This window comes from Xenopus tropicalis, chromosome 3 (genome assembly GCF_000004195.4).
Source record: "Xenopus tropicalis strain Nigerian chromosome 3, UCB_Xtro_10.0, whole genome shotgun sequence".
NCBI classification, from domain to species: Eukaryota; Metazoa; Chordata; class Amphibia; order Anura; family Pipidae; genus Xenopus; species Xenopus tropicalis.
Genome location: NC_030679.2, coordinates 150552287 through 150566454, shown reverse-complemented (window position 1 = coordinate 150566454; position 14168 = coordinate 150552287). Strand labels below are relative to the sequence as shown.

Sequence of the window (14168 nt, the reverse complement as noted above, 5' to 3'; positions counted from 1 at the left end):
GTACCACCACATATTTGGTATCGTTGGACTTGGGAGTATCAGGGCTTTTACAAACGACAAAAAAAAGTGTGTAAAATTAACTTTTCTATGGAAAAAAACCTCAAAATATACAGAAATTTTTCATAATTTTTTTTTTTTTACATATTTCACCCAAAATACACATCATATCTCCAGAAAAGTTATAAAATTTGATATGTATGTCGAAGCCCAATTAATGACGAAAAAAACGATATATAATTTTCCTAGTTTCATGGAGGTTTTCCTACCAAAAAACATTGTTAAAGTGAATGAGTACAAAATGCTTAAAAAACGTCTGGCACTGGGGGGAAACGAAATGACGAATTCGGCTGGCACTTAAAGGGTTAAATATGTTGTGGCATTTTGAAAAACAAATATACAGTATATACACACACACATATATATATATATACAGCCAGAATGTTCAGGACCAAGGGTATTCCGGATCAGGGGTATTTCCGGTATTTTTTATGCTGCCGATTGTCGTGTGCATAATGTCCCGCCAATTAGCGCATGCGATAAATAGCGTGCATGCAAAAAATACCGCGCACTCTATTTATTGCGTCAAAAATATCGCATGAAATACCGCGTGTAAAATAGCGCAAGTATGCTTATAGTGAATCATGCGAAAAGACGCGAAAATTAAGATGCAATAAAATTTTTACCGCACGCTATAAATAGCGCACGTTTTATCGTACTTTAGTGAATCGGGCCCATGGTGTAAAACACTGAGTTTATTCTCTGCCCTCAGAAGTGCATCTTGGGGTAAATAAATAAATAATTTCTGCCCTATAGGGTAACAATTCAAGCACAATAATAGTCCTCTTAGAAAACTTTATTTTATCATTTACACTGCATTGTGTGAGGGGCAAAGCTTATACTCTGGCCTTACCCTTAGAAGTAAATTTGCCTGGGTTATACATCTCTTCAGTTGCAACTACTGTACAATAAAGTCCATGTTTTGCTAGTACAATATTATTAATATAATATATTTATATAATATAATTAATATTGTATAATAAGTAACATGTTAGAAGTTGTTTTATTTAAAAAAAACACAATTTCAGAAAAGAAAAGTGATATATTTATATATAATGGTCCTACCGCCCCTTAACTGCCCCTTCCCCAATCCCAACTGGGCCAGCCTTACTTTTGTTGGGATGGGGGGGCAAAAATGTCTTTCAATCATTTTTTTGTCATTTTCTGTAGAAAGATATTGTTGTTCATAACAAACGTCTCCTTATCCTCCAGGGACCTTCCAATTAGTCTCTGTGTTATACACGGCCCAGGGGATAGTTACAGAATGGCTGTTATGTTCCTTTCCAAAGGTATAAAAACCCCATCTCTGTAATGCCAAATGGCTTCCCTTATCCATGCAGTATAGAGTTATGGCTGCTCTTTGCTGAATGGCACTGCTCACCCTACAGGATTCTTTCCTTTCCCATTTGCAGTTCCCAACAAGCCCCAAAGGCAACTTCCCATTACAGGAGAAATGTATCACTCACTGCTGTTTCTTACTGGTTTCTCTGCTCCCTCAAATGGGCAGGTGTGAGATTTCCCATTTCTACTAAACTTCCCATGATAATCTGGGTCACTGAAAGGACTAAACTCTACAGGATATTTTAATCAGATTTTGTGGGTCAGATTTTATCTGATCTTGTCATGCAACAGCACAAGATTTTTTAGGACCCTACAAAATCCGATCTCTATAGGCTGTAATGTAATGTCGGATGGTGGGTTTTGTTCCTGCACCTACATCCATCAGTCAATGTTTTTCAACCAGAAAAAAAAGTCTTTCAGACAGACAGACAGCTGTTTTGGGTTGGATGGCAACTCTTTCATGTAGTTTTTCATATTTTTCTATTAACTCCATTATATTTTGACTCATGCGACTACATCTGACCATCCTACAAATTCTCCCATGGAGTTTAGCCCAAAGGCTCAGGATCAGCTGCATCTCAGTTCCAGTACAAATGTGCCCATATGTGATATAATGCTAACACATGACTTACTCTAATAGATTTCCACATAGGAACCAATAAGAAAAGTCTACATCTACTTACAATTAAACATGGTATTTTCTTAATAAAAAAATTGGATATTTTACATAAATAAGTAAAACTTATTGGCTTAAGCCTTGTGCATCTTTGTATTTAAAGTCTCTGTTCTGTAGGGAAACTCACAAGGGAGTCACTTTCTCACATAATGGAAACCACAAATCTTCATTCAGCCAGGCTAACGAGACATTTATGCAAAATGTACTTCTATCATTTCTTTTGACATTATTACTGTAACTTGAAACAGGGTTCTAGTTTGGTATTAAAACTGATATCTGGTTGCTTGGGACACACTTACCCTAACAACCAGGCAGTGACTTGAATAAAAACAATGGAAAATAATGAGTTGAGGTGCTGATTCCTGGTTGTGGAGGAGAGTGATGCCCGGCTACCAGACAGCATTTCATGTTTCAGGCTGGGGAGAGAGTCCCTGTTTAATCATAAAAAGGTATTTTGAGATGAACCTTTTTAACACCAGCATCAAATGAGCAGAGTGGGAAATGCTGGGACCTTTAGTTCTACATCAGAAAAAGCACAAATGTTGGACTCTATCTGCATTACAGTATATCTTCTAACTTCTCTGTTGTACGGTTCCAGGCAATGCATAAGGTGAATCAGACATCAGGTATATCTTTCCTTCTCTTGGGATTTCAGAACTCTCAGATAATCAATGAGTTTCTCTTTGTTCCGTTTCTCTGGATTTATATTGTGACATTATTTGGGAATCTTCTTATAATTATATTGGTAATAACAGTCTCAGCCCTGAGATCTCCCATGTACGCCCTTCTCTCCCAGCTGTCTCTGGCTGATGTTTTGCTCAGTACCAGTATTACTCCAAATTCCTTGCGGTTATTACTGAATGGAGGGGGCACAATATCTACTACTGGTTGTATCACACAGTTTTACTTCTATGGTGTTTCAACAGGTTCAGAATTTTTCCTCCTCACAGCCATGGCCTATGACCGATATCTGGCCATCTGCTCCCCACTTCATTATGCCTCCATTATGGATTCCAGGCTTTGCCTCTATATGAGTCTTTGTTCTTGGGGCATAGCCCTTATATTGTGTTTGATTGTGAATCTTCTAACATTTAATTTGCAGTTCTGTGGCCCATTTGTTATAGATCATTATTTCTGTGACTTTACCCCTATTATTAAACTTTCCTGCACAGATTATAAAGCTGTGGAACTAACAGTTATTATCTTTGACATACCTTTTCTGCTTCTTCCTTTTTGCTTCATAATTTTCACGTATGTTTCCATCGGCCTTGCCATTCTCAGGATCTCCTCTACTGAAGGAAGACACAAAGCCTTCTCCACTTGCAGCTCCCATTTAATAGTTGTGTGCATGTACTATGGGACTCTGATAATAGTTTATATGGTACCATCCAAGGGCCATAACTTCAATATAAAGAAAATGCTGTCCCTTCTATCCACAGTTGGAACCCCATGTTTCAATCCCATAGTATACAGCCTGAGAAACAATGAGATTAAAGTTGCTCTATGGAAGTATATGTCAAATCAAATTTCTTTTTTTACACTCAATTTTTCTTCCTTTATCCACAGAGATCAAAAAGCACTATTGTTTGGGTAAATGTATTTACTTTTTGTTTGGGATTCCCAATCATGAATATTATCATTAGTCATATTAGTCAAGTATATGTATTTCTTGCTGTTCTTTCATCCTACAGAACTTTCCTGCCTATGGAGCTTGTGTAGTGTGCATATCCCTCTCTGCACTGATTGAGCTGCCAGGGAGTTGCTAAAAGTTGTGGTCCTTGCATTGTATCTAATAACTAGATTATTGCAGTTGATTTTGAAAATGATTGAATTTTATTAGAGTATGTGTTTTTAGAGTAGTAAGATAATAATCATTGTAATTGTTATTTTACTGTATTTGTCTTTTGAACTTTGCAGCTCTGAGATATCCCTTGTATGCACTTCTAACATCTAAAACTATTTGTAACAGACAGCAGTGCGGAGGAAAATTCCTCTCAAAAGCCTTTTTTCAAACATGGGTACTGACCCAAGGGCTTCCCAGGTCAGTACCCATGTTTGAATAAAAGCTTTTAGGAAGATTTACTCCTGCAGTGGATTTGGTCATGATAGACATGCACTTTGTGTAACAACTTGGTTTACTTAAATTAATTTCTTCTGACCCAGCCATTTTAGGAGCATTGGCACTCATTCTTTCACTTATCACTGGGTGAAAAAGACAACAATATTGGGATTAACTTCTCATTGAAACTGGATGAAATAGAAAAAAATATTATGATTAACTTCCCATTGAAACTGGGTGAAATAGAAAACAATATTGGGATTAATTTCTCATTGAAACTGGGTGAAATAGAAAACAATATTGGGATTAATTTAACATTGAAACTGGGTGAAATAGAAAACAATATTGGGATTAACTTCTCATTGAAAATGGGTGAAACAGAAAACAATATTGGGATTAACTTCTCATTGATACTGGGTGAAATAGAGAACCATATTGGGATTAGCTTCTCATTGAAACTGGGTGAAATAGAAAACAATATTGGGATTAACTTCTCATTGATACTGGGTGAAATAGAGAACCATATTGGGATTAATTTCTCATTGATACTGGGTGAAACAGAAAACAATATTGGGATTAACTTCTCATTGAAACTGGGTGAAACAGAAAACAATATTGGGATTAACTTCTCATTGATACTGGGTGAAATAGAGAACCATATTGGGATTAGCTTCTCATTTAATCTGGGTGCAATAGAAAACAATATTGGGATTAATTTCTCATTGAAACTGGGTAAAATAGAAAACAATATTGGGATTAACTTCTCATTGAAACTGGGTGAAATAAAAAACAATATTGGGATTAACTTCTCATTGAAACTGGGTGAAATAGAAAACAAAATTGGAATTAGCTTCTCATTTAATCTGGGTGAAATAGAAAACAATATTGGGATTAACTTCTCATTTAAACTGGGTGAAATAGAAAACAATTTTGGGATTAAAGGAACAATAACACCAAAAAATGAAAGAGCTTTAAAGTAATAAAAATATAATGCACTGTTGCCCTGAACTGGTAAAACTGGTGTGTTTGCTACAGTAACACTACTATAATTTATATAATAAGCTGCTGTGTAGCCACGGGGGCAGCCATTTAAGCTGGAAAAAAGGAGAAAAGGCACAGGTTACATAGCAGATAACAGATAAGCTCTGTAGAATACAATAGTGTTTTATCTGTTACCTGCTATGTGCCTGTGCCTTTTCTCCTTTGAATGGCTGCCTCCATGGCTACATAGCAGCTTATTTATATAAATTATAGTAGACTTTCTGAAGTAAACACACAACTTTTACCAGTGCAGGGCAGCAGCACATCATATTTTAGTTACTTTTATACACTTTCATTTTTTGGTGTTACTGTTCCTTTAATTTCTCATTGAAACTGGGTGAAATAGAAAACAATAAGGGGATTAATTTCTCATTGAAACTGGGTGAAACAGAAAACAATATTGGGATTAACTTCTCATTGAAACTGGGTGAAATAGAAAACAATATTGGAATTAGCTTCTCATTTAATCTGGGTGAAACAGAAAACAATATTGGGATTAACTTCTCATTGAAACTGGGTGAAACAGAAAACAATATTGGGATTAACTTGTCATTGAAACTGGGTGAAACTGAAAATAATATTGGGATTAATTTCTCATTGAAACTGGGTGAAATAGAAAACAATATTGGAATTAGCTTCTCATTTAATCTGGGTGAAATAGAAAACAATATTGGGATTAACTTCTCATTGAAACTGGGTGAAATAGAAAACAATATTGGGATTAACTTCTCATTGAAACTGGGTGAAATAGAAAACAATATTGGGATTAACTTCTCATTGAAACTGGGTGAAACAGAAAACAATATTGGGATTAATTTCTCATTGAAACTGGGTGAAATAGAAAACAATATTGGAATTAGCTTCTCATTTAATCTGGGTGAAATAGAAAACAATATTGGGATTAACTTCTCATTGAAACTGGGTGAAATAGAAAACAATATTGGGAATAATTTCTCATTGAAACTGGGTGAAACAGAAAACATTGAGGGCATTAACTTCTGCTTGAAAATGTGTCAAGGACAGGCTGTCACTGACTATTCTATATCTCTATTGTAAACTTTCATAGGACTCAATGGTACTCGCCATATCAAACCTGCCAAATTTTTTACAAAAAAAGTTAACTAAAAATTACTAAATCACAAATTATGGGAGTTATTTTTGAAAAACTCATATTTTGGGGAAAATTTCCAAAAATCTTTTTTTACAGAAACAATATCAGAAAAACTGAGTCCTGGCAAAAAATCCCCAAAATATCTAGAAGTAAATTAAAATGGACTTTTTCTCAGCGTCGCTTAGTAAATGTGCCCCTTGGTGTGTGTTGTTGTACTGACACAATTCTTTGGGATTCTTCTCCAACAACTGCCCAACCGACAGATGTAGATTTGTTTAAACATGGCCTCCCACAATCATGTATCTTGCAAGGCTTAGCAAGCAGCTTATTGGTTGTTTCAGGAAACTGCAGAAATCACCAATCTTGTTTTGTGTTTATTTTTATGCCTATGATATGTTTTGACCAAAATGTAAGGGCTGAAGCACATTAAATATCGTTTCATACAGCCTTTCCCAATAACTGAGCCCATTCCCTTTATCAGCTTAGTCACTCTTCTCTGTATTTTCTCTATTTCTTACTGCCCCCCTTATATATTTATATATAGTGATCCTAACCCCCCTTAACTGCCCCTTCCCCAGTGTAACCAATCCCAACTGGGCCAGCCTTTCCCCATAACTGAGCCCATTCCCTTTATCAGCTTAGTCGCTCTTCCCTGTACTTTCTCTATTTCATTACTGCCCCCCATTATATATTTATATATAGTGACCCCCCCCTTAACTGCCCCCCCCCCAGTGTTACCAATCCCAACTGGGCCAGCCTTTCCCCATAACTGAGCCCATTCCCTTTATCAGTTAGTCGCTCTTCCCTGTACTTTCTCTATTTCATTACTGCCCCCCCTTATAAATTTATATATAGTGATCCTACCCCCCTTAACTGCCCTTTCCCCAGTGTAACCAATCCCAACTGGGCCAGCCTTTCCCCATAACTGAGCCCATTCCCTTTATCAGCTTAGTCGCTTTTCTCTGTACTTTCTCTATTTCATTACTGCCCCCCCCTTATATATTTATATATAGTGATCCTACCCCCCTTAACTGCCCCTTCCCCAGTGTAACCAATCCCAACTGGGCCAGCCTTTCCCCATAACTGAGCCCATTCCTTCTATCAGCTTAGTCGCTTTGGACTTCTTGGACAAAGAAGACCGCTGGTTTGAAAGAGGTATAAAAGAGGCCATTCATGTCAAAGTGGAGAAACCATCCCTAAACAGAGGCGGGGGACTTCGACACCATCTGTCTGCTACATACAATGCTGTTCTAACATCTGTACCCCGGCAGTTTCAGAACTCTTCACACATCCATTCATGCAATGGATTGGATGAGTGGAAGAGTATATATGCTGAGGACTTCCCATACCAGTCAGTTGAACTGAAGAAGCTGCTCGGATGAGTAGTGAAACGTCTTCAATGATTACTTAACAAGTCCAGTTGCTTTAAATTTATTTATACTAGATATACCATGACCTGGATGAATGAAAATCTTCATAGACATCTGCCACTTAGTCGCCCTGAGTTTGTCCAGATTCAGCAGTAAGGGTGCCTCATTCTGGTAAGAATCAATTGTGTATCTGTACACACCTATACATTCATTATAAGGTTAACCACCAAATTATTAATTAACAAATTAGCTGAACCACTAAAATTAATCAGAAGCAGAATCTAAATAGATCTACTGCAGCCCCAAACCCAATGTTCCTACTTACTTCATCATAGGAAGCAAATCAATTTGGTTGGACTTGTGGTGGACGAATACGAATGTTTCCTCAGTATTTTGCTGGTAGAAAATATTTTTTATCTCTTGCCACTGTATCTTCCTCCCACACTTCAAAAACTCCAAAGTTAATTGGCTCCTGATTATATTGATCATAGTGTGAATACTATATGGGTCTTAGAGTGTAAACCCACTGGGGCAGGAGCTGATGTGAATGATGTACCATCTGTGAAGTCCCATGGAAGTGGGCCAGTACTATATAAATAATATTATTATGGACATGAACCCCCTCAACTGTCCACAAGTTCCCAAATTTACTGTAGGTATAAGCACAGCAGGGCAAGCCCCATATACTTTATCTCAACTAAGATAGAATTAATCCTTATTTGGGCCAAATCAGTCCTATTAGGTTTAATTAATGTTTAAATGATTTTTAGTAGACATAAGTTATGGAGATCCAAATTTCAGAAAGATCCCTAATTCAAAAAACCCAGGGCCCGAGCATTCTGGAAAAAAGGTCCCATACCTGTATTTAGTAAGAGTAAATACTGATGAGTGATTTTTTTTTTGCCAGGTATGGATTCGCAGCGAGTTTCCACATTTCTCCATTGGTGAATTGTTTCACAAAACTTTTTTGTTGCTGAAAAACATTCTGCCAATGAGTTACTTTTGTTGGGATGGTGGTGCAAAAATGTCTTTCAATCATTTTTTTGTCATTTTCTGTAGAAAGAAATTGCCGTTCATAACAAACTTCTCCTTATCCTCCTGGGACCTTCCAATAAGTCTCTGTGTTATACACGGCCCAGGGGATAGTTACAGAATGGCTGTTATGTTCCTTTCCAAAGGTATAAAAACCCCATCTCTGTAATGCCAAATGGCTTCCCTTATCCATGCAGTATAGAGTTATGGCTGCTCTTTGCTCAATGGCACTGCTCACCCTACAGGATTATTTTTGGGTGGAGGACCCCTATAGATTTTGGTGTGGAAGTTGGTAACTGTCTCTGACCTAACTGTATATGTTATATTTTTTCTTTTTATAGTTCCAGGCAATGCATAAGGTGAATCAAACATCAGGTATATCTTTCCTTCTCTTGGGATTTCAGAACTCTCAGATAATCAATGAGTTTCTCTTTGTTCCATTTCTCTGGATTTATATTGTGACATTATTTGGAAATCTTCTTATCATTATATTGGTGATAACAATCTCAAAACTAAGATCTCCCATGTACATTCTACTTAGTCAGTTGTCTCTGTCTGATGTTTTGCTCAGTACCAGTATTACTCCAAATTTATTGTGGTTATTACTGAATGGAGGGGGCACAATATCTGCTACTGGTTGTATCACACAGTTTTACTTCTATGCTGTTTCATTAGTTTCAGAATTTTATCTCCTCACATTTATGGCCTATGACCGATATCTGGCCATCTGCTCCCCACTTCATTATGCCTCCATTATGGGTTTCAGGCTTTGCCTCTATATGAGTCTTTGTTCTTGGGGTGTAGCCCTTATATTGGCTTTAATTGCGAATCTTCTGACATTTAATTTGCAGTTCTGTGGCCCATTTGTTATAGATCATTATTTCTGTGACTTTACCCCTCTTATTAAACTTTCCTGCACAGATTATAAAGCTGTGGAACTAACAGATATTATTTTGGCCATACCTTTTATGCTGCTCCCTTTTTGCTTCATCATTTACACTTATGTTGCCATTGGCCTTGCCATTCTCAGGATCTCCTCTACTGAAGGAAGACACAAAGCCTTCTCCACTTGCAGCTCCCATTTAATAGTTGTGTGCATGTACTATGGGACTCTTCTAATAGTTTATATGGTACCATCCAAACAATATAACTTCAATATTAATAAAATACTGTCCCTTCTATACACAGTTGGAACCCCATGTTTCAATCCCATAGTATACAGCCTGAGAAACAATGAGATTAAAGTTGCTCTACGGAAGTTTATGTCAAATTTCTTTTTTATACTCAATTTAAGAAACAGAAAAAGAAGATTGAAGTTGCTTTGGTGAATTGTGTATTTAAACTGTTAATGACAATTTTATTCCCTTTGGTCACAGAGAACAAAAAGCAGTATTGTTTGGGCAAATGTATTTACTTTTATGTCTGGGATTCCCTATCATGAATATTATCATTAGTCATACTGTATATGTATCTCTTGCTCTTCTTTCATCAACGGGCCTTTACATTAGGGACAGATAATACAATAATAGTGTAGTAAATACAAATAAGTGTTGAGTCAACTAACTGTGAGTGACTGAGCAAACAAAACAGTGATGATATTCAGTGTGGCACCACCGCCTCATTAAGGTAAGTATATATGCTCACCAGAACACAAATCAACTGCGACAAAAGAAACCGGACTGAATGTTTGATTGTAGGATGTACTGACGTTATGAGAAGGACAATAGAGAATGAAAATAGCATGATACCGTTTATTAAAACAAATATTCTGCACAAAACAGGCTACTTACACAAATCAGAAGTAATAAAATCCGAAAAACAATGAGCTCAACGCGTTTCAAATGTAGAATGTCACTCTTCGTACTTACAGGATTGCAGTACCCAAACCAAAATTTACAGTCATGAAATAAAATGCAACACCCCCCTCTTCCGTGTTTCTTTTAATTTTTTTCCTTCTCTCTGATTTCTTCTTTTTTTTCATGAAAAAGCAAGATACAAATATAAATACAAAATAATAATAATGATTAGAAAGCAGCTGAATCAATATCTAAATTAAGACCACAAGGATAAAGTGAATTCAATTTTATAATCCAATATGTCTCACGTTGTCTCAGTTTAATAAAATGGTCTCCCCCTCTAATGCGATAGGAGATTTGTTCTAGGCCAATGAAAACCAGTCCATTGGGATCACTATTGTGCGAACTCTTAAAATGCCTAGATACACCAGGGTTGATTTAGCCCGCCTTAATATTGTGGATATGTTCGCTAATTCTAGTGCCAACCGATCTAATTGTCCTCCCCACATAGAATTTGCCACATGGACAAACCAACAAATAAACCACATGGGTGGAATGACAATTAATGAAAATCCATAATTGCTGGTATACCATCTGCACTGAATTTTTTAGGTCTTACATAAGAACATGTGCGCCATACTTTAGAAGGTGCAAGAATGTAATTAAGGGTTCTCGATTTTTTAAGTGGACCCTAAAAAATACAGTATCAGCCAACAATACATTCCAATGCCTCTGTATAATGTTTCTTCTGTTGTAGGCTGCCGTATGAAACTTAGTATAAAAATTTAATTTCTGCCTGGTATGTTCCCTATCTAGGGCCGGATTTGTAAGGCTGCCCCCTGTCTGTCACCCCCCCCCCCGCAAATAGCGTGCACACCCCCCACAGCGCAAACTCACGATCACATATGCGCAGGGCTTTACAATCGCTTATGGAGCTGTGGGGGAGAGGTCCCCATTGCTCCGTATGTGAGAAAAACATTTTTGGTGTGGCGGAGCGGCATGCCATTCCCCAATTTGTGCCGCCCTAGGCTCAGACCTTTGTGGCCTTTCCACAGTGCCACTCAGCACTCTGCAGCTCCAACCTGGCCCAAGAAAAGTCTCCCATAGGGCTCAATGGCACTCTGCAGCTCCAACCCGGCCCAAGGAAAGTCTCCCATAGGGCTCAATGGCACTCTGTAGCTCCAACCCGGCCCAAGGAAAGTCTCCCATAGGGCTCAATGGCACTCTGCAGCTCCAACCCGGCCCAAGGAAAGTCTCCCATAGGGCTCAATGGCACTCTGCAGCTCCAACCCGGCCCAAGGAAAGCCTCCCATAGGGCTCAATGGCACTCTGCAGCTCCAACCCGGCCCAAGGAAAGCCCCCCATAGGGCTCAATGGCACTCTGCAGCTCCAACCCGGTCCAAGGAAAGTCTCAAATTTTGGAATTTGTGTTTTTAGAGTAGTTCCCTTTTCTCTGTAATAATAAAACAGTACCTGTACTTGATCCCAACTAAGATATAATTACCCCTTATTGGGGGCAGAACAGCCCTATTGGGTTTATTTCATGGTTAAATGATTCCCTTTTCTCTGTAATAATAAAACAGTACCTGTACTTGATCCCAATTAAGATATAATTACCCCTTATTTGGGCCAAATCAGTCCTACTGGGTTTAATTAATGTTTAAATGATTTTAGTAGACATAAGGTATGGAGATCCAAATTACAGAAAGATCCCTTATCCAGAAAACCCAGGGCCCGAGCATTCTGGATAACAAGTCCCATACCTCTATTTAGTAAGAGTAAATAGTGATGAGCATGGATTCGCAGCGAATTTCCACATTTCGGCATTGGTGAATTGTTTCACAAAACTTTGCCTCTCGTCAAAAGAAGTAAAAAAATTGGGCGTGGCCGCATAAAAAAAAGAGGTGCGGTCATGTAAATATGGGTGCGGTCACATAAACAAAGGTTTTCGTGCCATTTCGCAAATTTTATGGTGAAATGAAACAGATTCATTCATCACTAAGGGGCTGATTTACTAACCCACGAATCCGACCCGAATTGGAAAAGTTCCGACTTGAAAACGAATATTTTGCGACTTTTTCGTATGTTTTGCGATTTTTTCGGATTCTGTACGAATTTTTCGGATCCAATACGATTTTTGCGTAAAAACGCGAGTTTTTCGTATCCATTACGAAAGTTGCGTAAAAAGTTGCGCATTTTGCGTAGCGTTAAAACTTACGCGAAAAGTTGCGCATTTTTCGCGTAAGTTTTAACGCTACGCAAAATGTGCAACTTTTTACGCAACTTTCGTAATGGATAGGAAAACTCGCGTTTTTACGCAAAAATCGTATTGGATCCGAAAAATTCGTAAAGAATCCGAAAAAATCGCAAAACATACGAAAAAATCGCAAAGTACAGATCATTACGAAAAAAACGCAATCGGACTCCATTCGACCCGTTCGTGGGTAAGTAAATCAGCCCCTTGGGGTATGGTTCCTATCTGTTCCCGTTTCATGGGGATTAGCCTGTTTTAGGAACTTGGTCCCTGGGGAAAACTGCCCTGGGAAATGTCCCCTTCTGCTAAATATAAGTTTTAAAGTCCCCACTATCTACTGTAAATCTACCTACCCAACACTGGCAATCTATTCAATTGGCACACAATTCTCAATTTTCAAGAGACAGTAGAGTGGTGGGATTGGACAGTCTGCAAGTGATTGAACCCGGAACCCCATGAGTAAATCAAAAGCAACTGGAAATAATTTTAAAAACATTTCACCACTCGACTTCTTCTAAATGTGATCTCAGCGGGTCCCATTGCCTAAGACTTATCACTAAATACTGTAAAGCACCAGATTGCAAAGTACAATTTCAAGTGCAGTCGCCATAATGCAGCTTTTCTCCCCAGAATTCCAGTGGCGTTAAGGGGGAGCTGCTCCTGGCACATTAAAGTTAACACCGTAAATGGGACACAATTGTGCTTAAAGTTCTCCTGGTCCAGTTGGTATCATTTCCGACGTTCAGCACAAGAGTAACGTGTATGCCCAATTCCTTGGACACAAGTGCGCTGCAGCTATTAATGTAGGGCACAGAGGCAGCCCTGAATGTTCCTCCTGGCCCAGAGGTGGCAGTAGCGCTTGGTTTCCTCTATGTCAGTAGGTGGAACTGCACTTGACTAGTAACAGCAGGCAAGCAGGACAGATTGGCACTGAGTGCAACTATACAGAATTATAGTGTTTGGATGTGGGTACCTCCATAGGGCGCTGGCTACATCTCTACCTTTAATGAATGGGGTTTTATTTTATTTTATACAGTCAGGGCCAGTGGAACATTAGGGTTGTATTGCATACAGGGTAAAGGCATTACCCTGCCTCTTTCTGTTGGGGTTCCTCAAGGCTCTGCCCTGGGCCCCTTACTATTTTCTCTCTATACCTCCTCACTTGGCAAACTAATCAGTTCTTTTGGCTTTCAGTACCACCTCTATGCTGGGGATACTCAGATCTATCTTTCCTCTCCTGATCTCAACCCAGAGCTTCTAACTGGCGTCTCTTCCTGCCTGTTCGCTATCTCCACTTGGATGTCCCAACGTTACCTCAAATTAAACCTCTCTAAAACTGAACTGGTTCTCTTTCCCCCATCCAACGCCCACATTGTTCCCGAGGTATCTATAACAGTTAACAATTCTACCATCACCCCATCTTCCCAGGCC

The 14168-nt window shown here is 38.4% G+C and overlaps 1 protein-coding gene across 1 annotated transcript; it reads left to right on the top strand.

Moving 5' to 3' along the window:
• Positions 1 to 9211: 9211 nt before the first annotated feature.
• Positions 9212 to 10015, top strand: LOC116409646 (olfactory receptor 6P1-like). The gene has a single exon (XM_031898374.1). It carries the CDS (start codon positions 9212 to 9214, stop codon positions 10013 to 10015), a length of 804 nt encoding a protein of 267 aa, XP_031754234.1.
• Positions 10016 to 14168: the final 4153 nt, after the last annotated feature.

What these genes read in the sequence shown, in the direction of transcription:
- LOC116409646 (XM_031898374.1), top strand. Translation starts at nt 9,212, where the DNA reads ATGTACATTCTACTTAGTCAGTTGTCTCTGTCTGATGTTTTGCTCAGT.